This window comes from Brassica rapa, chromosome A02, assembly GCF_000309985.2.
Source record: "Brassica rapa cultivar Chiifu-401-42 chromosome A02, CAAS_Brap_v3.01, whole genome shotgun sequence".
Classification (NCBI taxonomy): Eukaryota; Viridiplantae; Streptophyta; class Magnoliopsida; order Brassicales; family Brassicaceae; genus Brassica; species Brassica rapa.
In genome coordinates this window covers 29,479,214-29,491,435 of record NC_024796.2, presented here as the reverse complement: position 1 = coordinate 29,491,435, position 12,222 = coordinate 29,479,214, and the positions used below count along the sequence as shown (strand labels likewise).

Here is a 12,222-nt window from a genome sequence, read left to right as displayed (position 1 = left end):
AAGCTGCTTATTGTCTTAGACTAAGCTGCTTATTGTCTTAGACCAAGCTGCTTTTTATCTTCATATGATATGAGAGAACACGAAAGGGATTAGTACCTATTTTGATTAATTAGCAGATAAGTTAATCAGATAGCAGAAAGATGATGAGAAAGAAAAAAGATTACTCAAAACCTTCCTTGTTGAATAAGAGTAGTCAGAGAGAATATACAGCAACAACTACTATTAAAGCCTTGTCTCTAACTTCAATAACACATTTAGGTAAAGAGGATCACTTCTTCTACTACCTGTTCCCTTGACTTTCCAGAAACCTACTAATCTCTACTCTCATTGTTTCCTTTTTTTCTTTGTTCAAGTTATCGCAGAAACCCTGTACAAGAAGTCTCCAAAGGGATTCTATGTAGGTGAATCTATCATTCATGTGGCCTAGTGTGTTTGACTCTCTATCCCTGAAGAGCACGGACAGCGTCTGACATTTCCATTAGCTGCTGCTCCGCTTTGGCTTTCCAACTCACCAACTCTTTCAATGTTTCCTGAACAAAAAAAAACACATGATGAGATTCTCAAATAATGACTCCTTAACATCATGTGAAACATTGGCAAAATTGCATGTAAACTAAATCAATGTGTAGTAGTGAATGAAGCAAAGGCTGTAAGAAGATGGGAGGGTGGTTGACATCTAGGCTATCAGATTTTCCTAAAATAATCATCCAAATCAATGTTTCTAATTTGTTACCTGAGACAGAATAGTTGGGTCGTCAATATCTGATCTTGGACCTGCAGTCACTGAAGAACCTGGAGTCAACTCTGCTTTGTCTTGATTGGAGCTTCTGGAATCACCTCTGGTCATACAGATAAACAAGGAAGCAAAAACATTAAACAACCATATAAAACCATAAAGCCTAACCTAGAAACAAAGCAACAGTTCTAACCTCTCCGTCCTTTGCATCTCGGAGTTGAGCACTGACTGTTCCTCAAACCACATATGATCTTGGAAAGAGCTTTTGCGAGCATTTGGTGGAAGAACATCGGTAAGGTCAGCTTCAACATCCCATGGATCAAAACCATTCACTGTGAAGTCATCCAAGTTGGTACTATGCAATAGATGTTCCCAATTATGAGGAGATTTGCTCCCATTTGCCTGCAGATTGTTCTGCGAGCTTGAAATTCCCACCAGCTGATGTTCTACTTTATCTTTCCATGAAGTTAGTTCCTTAACCATGCTCTGCAACCGAAGAAAGTAGACAAAAGCTTCACTAAGTTAAAACATCCCTAGGCAAGAAGATTCAAACAAATACTGTTTACTTGTTTTGGGTCTGAACCTGTGTTGAAGTCAGTGAAGTTGAGATCTCTGCAATTTTCTTATCAGTCTCTACCTTCCACTTCATACATTCCGTGAATCGTTTCTAGAAAAAAAAAATGCAAACATAACAGTTTTGCGTCTCTAACTTCACACATTCCTTAAGCAAACAAGCAAAAATGAATCTCAAAAGGTCACCTCATTTGCATCAGCATGATCTGGTAACTTTGGCTTGGATACAAGGTTCTTGATATCACTGCATTAGAAGCAAAGAAAATAAGATTACAAGTACACCTCCTTGACTTCAAACAAAGAAAATATTGAAAGCATAATACCTCTTCATTTTATCAATCTCTTCCCTAAGCTTTGAAGAGACAGCAGAAGATTGAGATAAAGGAGACTCATGCGCTGATCTCTTAATCTTCCATTGAGATAAAGGAATCAAATCAGTATCAGGAACTCCAGATTCACGCTTAATGTGAGCCACATCAGCCACAAGCTCCTTAATATCACTGCACACCCCCACAAAGAAAACGTCATTTCAAAACACATCTCAACTTCAAAACACAACAAACATTGCAACCATTAGTACCTCTTCATTTGATCAATTGCTTCCTTAAGATTAAAGGACGGTTCACAATCCCCAGGCTCAAGTTTAATCACACCCTGAAGCTTCCACCAAGGAGGAGGAACCCAGTTAGGATCAGGAACACCAGACTCGCATTTCACTTTAAGCAAATCAGCACTCTCTAGCCAATACTGCATGGCTCCTTCGGTATTGTAACACCTCCTAAACCGATCAGCACCGCCAGGTGTCACATTCCCATCGATATGCCTCAGCAAATGATCCAACAGCCCAGTATCACCGATTCTCTTCCGAGCTATGGCTCTTAACTCGCCTCGTGAGATAGGCTTCTCGAAAGAAGCACCAACCTCTTTCAAAACATCCTCCATTGCTTGCTCCGCAGAATCAACCCTACAAAAGGACTCGACTTTATATAAAGGGTAAGTGTGAATGATGTTAAAGGCGACGTCTTTTGTTACCTATTAGTACTCCATCGAGTGGTTCTCTGTTTCTCGAAGGTGTAGTGTTCACTCTTGACTGCAACGAGAGAGCTGTTATCTAGTGATTGAGAGAGTTGTTTTCTTTTCAGGACGCTTCTAGTTACATGATGAAAGCCCTCTTCTTCTTCTTCCTTCTCTAGCTTGACTGTGACAATGGCTTTCCCGGAGGAGCCTGAGGACACGTGCTTGTCCTTCTCTAACTTGACTTTGACCAAGGCGTTCCTAGAGGAGCTGTTATCTTCTCCCATCATGGTATAACGATTCAGCTTGATGGGACGAAGCTTCTTCTCAGACATCTTACATAGGCTCTAGCGATTCACATTTCAAGCTACAAGTAAAAATCAACGCCGGGGATTAATCGCGATCTAAAATTGAAAACAGAGAAGGCTTAAATCGAGAGATTTTGAGATGAGAGAGGCGGCACCTTTAGGATCGAGGAGGTGGGCGAGACGAACGAACCAGACAAAGTAGAGGAAATTGAAAACAATAGCTGTCGATAGTGGTTGTTGAGGAGAGCCCTAAAACCGCTAAAATCCCTAAATAATACTTATCTGCTTCTCCCTTTTCAGTATTTGCCGCCGTTATTGGTAAAATATTTCTTTTTTTTATTTTTCAGAGTGGTTTTACCACTAGGAAGAGAGAATAGTGTCGTTGGCCTAACAGAACCAGACGGTTTAGCAGCCAAAGGTATAGTGAACCAGACAGTCTAGCAAACGTGCACCTTCACACACGGGCACCATTCAGAGACGTGCGGGACAACTGCGAAACAAGCAGTTGTAATAGTAACAAAAATATATAGTACTCACAGCGGAGCGGTTGCAGGGCGTTTCAGGCGTTTCATCACCATTCGAAGCCACAGTATTACTCACGCTTATATAATAAGGCGAAATCAGAACGTTAGACACTAATCGTTTTGACTGGTTTCAATTTATTAGTCTAGCAGTGTAACAGGTCTCAAGTCTGATTTAATGTTTCGAAAACAGGCATACAAGTTTTCAGATCCTCTAAACAGAACTGAGAAACGAAATAAAATGGAAGCAAGGAACAAGAGGTAGAGACTAATGTAAACCCCTTACATTTTAATTCAAGTATTTGAGAAATGTGCGCTTCTTCTTCTTAGAGAGTAACCAAAAACAAAGTTAAGAAATGAGAACCAAATGTCTTAACCAGAGAGACCTATGCTCATGTCTTCAAAGCTTCAGCAAAAACAAGATCCCAAAACCCAACATCTCTCTCGGAGTTAAAATTGTATTTTTTGATTGTTTTACCTGAACCTATAACCCTGTCTGGCTCTTCTGATCATACCTTCTTCTTCTTCTCCAGATTCGCAGTGACACTTCTCTGCTTATGCTTCCACGAAGGAATCTTACCAGGGAAAGCCCACCTGAGCAACCTCTCCCACGAGTAGCAGATGACGAACATAAGCAAAGCCCAGAGGAGAAGCTTATCCCTCATACCTTCAGGCAGAGGCACCAGCTTTAGCGAATCGTTCAGGTCCCTGAACAGATCAGATGCAATCACCGTGAAGAACCCTGCTCCAGCGATGAGCGCGTAGAAGAAAGGTTTGTTTTCTCTGATACTCTGGTTAAAGGGGTGTCCCATGTAGTTCACAGCGAAAGTCGCCACCTGAAGCATCATGCTCACCATGTACGACACCGTGTTCACCAGGTTAGGATGGAACGTGGCGTCTGGTTCGATGCATTCCTCGGGCATGTGTTTCTCAGCTTCCTTCACGGAGTAGATCAAGAAGGTTATGTGGACAGCGAACTGTCCAAGGAGAGAGAGGAAGAGGTACACGGAGAAGACACTCGGGTGGGGTCGCTCTGCAGAGAGGGTTTGAAGCGGTCGAGCGTGGGATATGAAGAGGAAAAACGCAGCTGTTAATACGCCGCTGATTGTTGCCTGGACATCACCGAGCTTCACACCATCCAAGTACATAACACTTAGTACATAAGCTGTGGCGAGACAGTTGAGACCGAGAATTTTGAACATCTGAAGAGTCGTCACTAGTGTACTGCGACCCTGTCGGATTATGTCCGTCACTGGAGCAACCGACGCGTGTTTTGCTGTGAAGGGAGATGCCATTGATGCATCCCCGAGTTTTACCACGGGTGCTGACCGGCCATCACCTTCGTCACTGTTTAGTTCATCCATCATCTTCTTTAACTTTTGTCTCTGCAATTCCGCAGCAGTTAAGTGGCGGTTTTGGGGTGGGGCCTTCGCCTTTGACGATCCTTCTCCATTCTGAATTGCGGTTTTGCTAGCTGGTTCTGATGGTTGTTTTGGCTTTTTTGACTTCGACTTAGGATCATCTTTAGACGATTCCGAGGGAGTGACAGTATTCAGTAAGGCAACTCCAACATGGGCCTGGAATTGTGAACAACAAAAATACAATCAAAAGAAAGAAAGAGAATAAAGCATATGTATCATTCGCCTGACATCTAAAAAGCTAAACCTCAATCTTCCAAATGAATTTCTATATGCGTTACCTGCTTCAATGCTCCAACATCATTTGTCCCGTCCCCACACATCAGAGTTCCCCTTCCTACCGCTTTAAAGGTGGTTAAGATTAGCTCCTTCTGCTGTGGAGCAACTCTCGCAAAAACCTGAAAGGAGAAATGGTTAAAGAGTCGGGCTCTATTATTTAGAAATAATAAATCAAGTGATAAAGAGATTACAAGATATGCTTACTTTAACAAATGGAATGACTCTCACAGTAGCCGATGTAGCCTGTAGCATTTCAATGCTGTCTCCTCCAATGCATAAATCATGCGTTTCAGCAAGGGTTTCGATCTCTTTGTCACTGTAAACAAAAACCATGTCATCCTATCTCAGTCAGAAGCAAGAAGAAAAAGAAAAGACCATGGAGACTTGTGTCACAACATATACTGTTGGTATCATGTGAATACCTAAGCTTGTACAAGATGAGGATACGAAGTTGCATTAGTTATACAGTAAATGTGATTAATACTACACCTGTAGGGTATGATCTCCTTCTCATCAGGTGACATCCACTTATATTCAGCTCCAGGCCTTGATTGGCTAAGAATTAAGACTGGGTTTGATACAATATGCACTTTGCTTGCAACATGACAAGCTGTCAATGCCTGATCACCTGTAATCATCACCTAAAATCATGGAAGTAGGATAAGACATCCCGTGTATCTAATTATTAAAGAAAGAACGAGCACCTTTGCAAGAAAAAAAACACGGCGACTGAAAAATGGAATTAAAAAAACAAGCTATACTCAAGTCTGAGATAGCTGCTTTGCAGGCAATTTGTACTGAGTGGAAAAAAAGAGGCCCCCTAATTCCCGAGTCTGTTTGCATTATAAGAACACAGTAAATTACCAAGTCATGGGATGAATTCTTCAACTCTAAAAGAACGGTAGCTGAATCTGATCTAATGGGGCAATTGAAGACCTGTGATGCATTATAAACCATTAGGAAACAATTTCGATACCAGACCATCGTTTACAATTTACAAAAACGAAGAAAGTAAAGCTTCATAAGAGCAAAATGCATTCTATGCCATTACCGCAAACCCAGCAAAAGTAAGGTCATTCTCAACAGCATCTCGGTCCATGTCTCTAACTTCACTGGCCTGGTCAACATTAAAATACTCGTTAAGTAAATCTTAAAGCTAATCAGCAGAAGCTTGCATAATCCATAACAAAAAAGTGATGGATGTTAATATTATTAAGTACATAAGAACAAACAGATAACTAACTATTTCACCATAAGACCAAAGAACGCAAGACTTCTGACATAAATTTAGAGATTCACAAACAACGTCAAATAGATGAGCAGTGAATTCTATTCTCTACGTCTGCAAGTGTAAAGCGTATCAGTGACACAACTATCTAGCTAAAATGACATGCGTCAAGTTTTTTCAAGAAGCCAACAGGTTCATGAGTCAGAGCATGCGTAACTACCGTCATATCAGGAAGTCGTTTAAATGCAAGGGCCAGAACTCGAGATCCTTGGCGTGTGTATCTCTTATATGTTTCGATATATGCTGCTGGCACATCCACAAGTCTATCTTGGATGGTCTCTGGGGCACCCTGATAAGTGAAATATAAGCATTTAGATCTGGATTTACTGATAAAATTTAGCCAACGAAAATAATGTATCAAGCAGACCTTCACAAACACAAAATATTCCTGCTGAATACAAACGATAACTGACATTCTCTTCAGATGCGAAGCAAAATGGTATCTCTGCATTATCTGCACCGAGGTGCCATTTCCTCTGCAGCGGATAAAATAGGACAATTAGAATCAATCTTCTTCGTATGTGTGCACACGGCGAAACCATTAAGGTGTATATATATGTATTAGCTTCAAAGAAAATGATAGGTACTCATGATGCCGAGACGCAGAATGTGAAAAAACATTGAAGCAGAGCCTATCGCAGTATCTCAGGTAATGTAATACTATCAGTTAACATTTTCTATGTGAGCTTTAGTTCCCGTATTCCCTTAGTCAACTGCTTCACAGGTAGACATCATTTTTTCATTTTTTCATAAAACCATAAACAAAGAAGAAACCATTATATCTAATGCAGTAGCAGTACGTATCCTTATATTAGCCTTTCATCTCAAAATCTATGCACGGTAATCACAGGGCTAAATAGGCACCGTACACAAAGTATGAGAACAAAAGAATACGAGATTAATAAAAGTGACAATAGTTACCTTTTCGGCAACGCCTTTTCATCAGATTTGTAACTCCAGTCAATTCCTTTAAGTGCAGCCTTCTCAAGAGGATCACCAACCTGTAAGTATTGAAAAAGTGTAAGTATTGAAAAACAGAGTAAAGCATGACAGAATTTCGTAATGATGACTAATGATGCAAAAGCAAAGCATAAGTAAAATTATCATGCATCACATGTGTACTATATACACTTTAATTTAAAACTTATTAAGTGTAACATGGAATCCATTGTCAGATTTAATAAAAACATATGTGCGTGTATCAACAGAGTCTATAGACGGAAAATCAAAGACTTGCACAAAAATGAAAATTTGCACAGCTCAAAACAGGAACAACATCAAAACTTATAACAGTAAATTGAGTTGCTCTAAACCAAAAACAGAAAAGAAATTGAGTTGCTCATACCAGCTTGTTGTCTACAAAGACTAAAGCATGACACGACGCCAAAATCTCTAATGTGCGTACGGGAACCTTGCTCATATCAGTCTCTGCTTCTTCACCATCAGCCAAGCCCCCAACTCCACGAAATTCCTATGTAGCAGCAAATAAAAATGAGTTTACCATAAACAAAATCAAGCAAGCATATACCAAGAGCTTCACTTAAACTTACCATGTCATCTGACGTGAGTGTACCAGTCTTATCAAAACAGCACAAATCGACCTGTCATTAAAGAAAAAGGGTAACACTAATAAGACAACTAATTCCTTGCAGGGTGTCGCTCGCTCAAGATAAAGAGTTCTTAATCGAATAGCAAAATAAGGTATAACAGATACTACCTTCCCGGCAAAAGGAATCCTAAAAGGCTCTGTGCAAAAGATCCCACGACGTGCAAGAGCAAGTAATGACGTGTTGACAGCAATGGATAATTCCATAGGCAATTCTGGCGGGATCACTGAGGTGATGATAATTGAACAGCCTAGCAAGAGCTTATATTTGCTCCTTGTAGGATCCTCGAGACCCTGCAAAGTAGATTCCTCATAACTAGTATACATAGACATATTATTTGAATAAGAACCTGAAACAAATATTGCCGTACCTTTACAAGAACATAGCCCGCAGCTATCACGGCAAACACAACTAGAAATAATATGAACAGACCACTCTCCCAGCTGTTTGCAGTAACCTGAGTGTTTTTACCAAAAGGATCAGAACAAATAAAATTCTTAACATGGTGCAAATGAAACAACAAAAAACATCGGAAAGATCCCATACCCTCTCTGTAGAAAATAAAATTGTCCGCATTAGCTTTCCTTGGCTTGTCTCAAATCCAGTTCGGAGAACAACAGCTAGACAGCCACCATCAGGGGTTTTCAGAGGGAATGTCTGACCCCAAATATCAAATAGTATGAAACACAAGTTAGGAGCAAGCACTGAAGAATAAATTGTTGAAATTGTTGATACGGAATTACCTTGTCAGGTGAATGTTGTAAGATCTTGGTCCCGCCAAATAAAACATGATTTTTATCCCTCTTGATCGATAACTTCTTATCAGATCCCTCGCCAGCAATTGCAACCTATAATATCCATCATACAATCTCAGCAAAACATATGGACCATATTATACAAGGATACCTATTGTGAAGTAAGTATTGCTCGCTAGTTAATAATTACGATCAAAGTTTCAAACAAGGTGCTAGAAACTATCACACGTATTGTAAGAGAAGCTGCTTATGAGAAATAGCAAATAAGATGGACCAAATTTATCATTTGTGCACTGTTACAATTCTGAACTCTTCAAATCCAAAATCCAGAGAGCAATAATTTGGAAAAGAAGCCAACAAACAAAAATGACGTTGAGGAACGAAAGTACCTTCCACTGGGGAGTTGACTCGCCTGTCAAAATGGCTTCATTTACGATAGCACTTCCTACAAGTAAAAGCATGTCGGCTGGTACTGTCTTATCCTCCCCTCCAGTGTGGGTAGACGGCCTCCCAATAGATACAACATCTCCTGGCAGTAGATCAGTGCCTAAGAGCTTCGCCCACCTAAAATTTGACATTTTCAGACACAGCAGTAATACCGAAGCGATCTTTAAGGAAAACTGCGTGTTATTAAATCACAAACCTCCCGCATCGATAAACCATCACAGTCTGACTGTCCACCCTAACACGTCTTAGGTCGGTTAATGTCTTCAAGCGACTTTTTGCCATTGTTGACTCGAACATGAGAAGCATGAATAGTGTGAACACACTGTAATACCAGAATTCATCCAAGCACCAAAGACCCACACAGAAAACCTGAATAAAGAGGAAGAAACGCAGTACTTAGAGCAACAGAGCCGTGGAAGAAGAAAAAGAACTGTAAGATACATGCATTATCAAGAAAACAACACCTGAAATACGAAAAATGGTTCCGTGCAGTTTTCTTTCAATAGCTTCTGGAATGTAGGTTGCGGATAATCAAATCTGCGAGAAGCAGAAAAAAGTATCAAACCAGATAAAAGAACAACCACGCTCTGGATATACATTCAGAACGAGAAATGATTAGAAAGAAAAGTTAGTCAGACACATAAAAAGAAAAACTGATAGCAGAAATTACGAGACACGCAAAAAGGAATTGCTAATAAAAAGCTTCAATTATCGACCATAATATGATCTTGTGAATATGATATATACATGTATAGAAAGTGATAAGTCGACTTACACGTTCCTTCCCCACTTCTCAGTGGCTGTTGCGACCTTAGCTTCCGTACCATGACCAGTACATTTGAGATAATGACCAAATGTTTCCTTTGTGGGGTAAGGAAGCTTGGAAAAGGCTCCCAGCTCTTTCGAGTACATAAAACGCTGCTTTCTGAAGTCAAAGAATATTTCTTCCGTGTCTCCAGAGGATGACGAACCAGTCATCTGCAAACGTCAAAAGACTTAACTGTTAGAACATGATAAGTAAGAGTACTGGAAAAACTCAAAGCATTTCCAGGCTAAAGAGGATTCAAATAGTATGTGGTATAAATTCATTATTTTCCGCAGAGACATAGTGTGTTGACACTGAACTTTACATAAATTAAGTCATAAAAGCAGTCTAAAACCAGTTTAAAAGCCAAACCATTCACGGAGCCTATCTTAGTGGCAGCTTAACAACTGAATCTAAAACCTCAAATGAGCTTACTTGGCTACGAAAATGAAGAGGCACAACTTCTTTAGACCCAGAAAACTTGGCTGGTGTGACTTTACACGCATCCGCCTGGCTGATACTGTTAACCTGCGAATCAACACACAGGCACAACACAAGGCCATCATAAACCTTTCACTCAAGAAAAAATCTACAAGCATCCACAAGAGTGATGAGGTTTACCTTGCTAAACTGGACAAAACACTTGAAATCCACAGACCACATAGTGAAAAGCAAAACCAAGATGTGGGAAGCAAGAAGGCCACCAAACACGATCAAAGCATCAGTGAAGTCTAAGCTAGGCACGATCGTAGTCAACCACGTGGCGTACAGAATCGCAAACGGCCAAACATCCAAACGCCACGCCGAGCGTTTCTTCCTGCACAAGTCAACCTTCTCCACTACCTTCCCTCCCACGCGAAAGCTCGACATCTCGAAACGAAAACCCTAGGTCGCCGTCAGTGATCTAAACTTCTGCACAAACGTTACAGAATCAGACTAGTAATCGAATTCAACACGAATCGCAATTGGAATCGAGAAATCTACAAGAATCTGCCTAGTGTCAACCGTTCAAAGCATCCGAAACCAATCGAGAAGGTTGATTCTGGAGTAGATCTAAGGAGAAGGGAGAGAGAGACGAACCTGTAAGCTAGGATTGAGCTTGAATCGGGGAGGATCTAAGCTAGGGTTTACAGTTACGGCGTAACGGAAAGGAATCGCAATCTCGTTCGTCTCCTTCACCTTCACGCCTCACGTCTGAGGTTCCTCCCCCAAAGAGATGTTCGATTCACACTGGATCGTTTTTTTTCTTTCATTTACTTATGCAGACCCTCTTATTTCCAGTTAATTTCATTTTAACCCTTCTATTTCTGAAATTTTAGTTTTAGTTTATGAGTTGTTTTTCTAATTAAATTTATTTTGAAGTTTTTCTTCACGTAAAATTTTGATTCAAAATTTGGAGTAGTTTTCATACTAAACATATATAGTATTCCAGAAAAAAAAACTTTAAAATATTTAAAACTGACGTTGGCTTTTACAATCATTAAATTTCGCAAAAAAAAAAGAAGTTTCATATAAATTTCAAGGTAAACTAAAATACATATATGTATAACCATTTTTAAGTTCTGAGAAAACCCTGTAAATGTGCAATATTAATTAACACATATGTTAGCTATATTTTAAAATTATTTATTTTTACAAACAAATTTAATTTTCAAATTAAATAAAATACGCAAAAATGTAACACTGCATAAGAAAGGGTTTGTAAACAATTGAAATATAATATAACTAGATATTTTACCCAGATATATGGACAAAGTCATCTTATAAATATTTATTATTATATATTATCAATTCAAAGCCCATTACAATTCAACTATATTACTTCAATTATGACATATTAAATTTATTAAATTTTTAATAAAAGACATAACTTTACAACTAAAGATTTAACACAACTGAATATATCACTCATAATTTTATCTAAATTTTTAACATTGTTTACACATTGCTTGAGCTTTATCCATATAATGAGTCAAGATTCTTTAATCAAAGCAAATAATAGTATAGATGTGAACCAACACTTATAGAACACATCGAAAGAAAAATTATGATGTGTTCGGTTTGTTTAAGTTTGACAATTTTAAAAAGAATTATGTGACATTTTATTATACTGTTTTGGACAGTAGAACATTAAACATAGTGATGTTAATTTTAGTATTATATGTACACAAATATATAATATATATTTTTCAATTTAACAAGATCGGATGAAAAATACATGTATATAATATTGTATATATTTCGTTTTTATATAATAATAATCATCCAAAAATATGAAAGATAATTTGTTTATGAATATTACTTGAATAAAAAGAAATTGAAATCTATATTAGCGTTATCAAAAAAAATTATTTATTATTTTATTATCCAAAATTAATAAAAATAAAAAGATAAATAATTGATAATATAATAAATGGAATTAATTATATATTAAGGGTATAAACGATATTAATCAGTCTAACTTTTAACGT

General features: G+C 38.5%; 2 protein-coding genes across 3 annotated transcripts; both read right to left on the bottom strand.

Annotated features, from left to right (window-relative positions):
• Positions 1–144: 144 nt before the first annotated feature.
• On the bottom strand, positions 145–3,021 carry LOC103854887 (protein DYAD). 2 transcript variants are annotated; one of them, XM_009131857.3, is made up of 9 exons: positions 2,787–3,021; positions 2,342–2,690; positions 1,890–2,273; positions 1,633–1,809; positions 1,496–1,553; positions 1,320–1,403; positions 930–1,222; positions 734–839; positions 145–530 (listed from the first exon to the last, which is right to left on the bottom strand). In XM_009131857.3, exons 2-9 carry the CDS (start codon positions 2,656–2,658, stop codon positions 441–443), a joined length of 1,509 nt encoding a protein of 502 aa, XP_009130105.2. In that variant the 5' UTR covers positions 2,659–2,690; positions 2,787–3,021; the 3' UTR covers positions 145–440. The 2 variants fall into 2 exon arrangements, with proteins under 2 accessions (XP_009130105.2, XP_033140396.1); XM_033284505.1 differs by lacking the exon at positions 1,633–1,809.
• Positions 3,022–3,270: 249 nt separating this feature from the next.
• On the bottom strand, positions 3,271–11,034 carry LOC103854889 (probable manganese-transporting ATPase PDR2). Its single transcript, XM_009131859.3, has 22 exons — positions 10,832–11,034; positions 10,373–10,663; positions 10,187–10,279; positions 9,722–9,924; positions 9,411–9,483; positions 9,143–9,315; positions 8,889–9,063; positions 8,488–8,592; positions 8,291–8,401; positions 8,115–8,201; positions 7,855–8,037; positions 7,688–7,738; positions 7,483–7,608; positions 7,059–7,138; positions 6,505–6,613; positions 6,298–6,426; positions 5,901–5,966; positions 5,714–5,785; positions 5,339–5,490; positions 5,054–5,165; positions 4,852–4,968; positions 3,271–4,729 (listed from the first exon to the last, which is right to left on the bottom strand). Exons 2-22 carry the CDS (start codon positions 10,619–10,621, stop codon positions 3,662–3,664), a joined length of 3,534 nt encoding a protein of 1,177 aa, XP_009130107.1. The 5' UTR covers positions 10,622–10,663; positions 10,832–11,034; the 3' UTR covers positions 3,271–3,661.
• Positions 11,035–12,222: the final 1,188 nt, after the last annotated feature.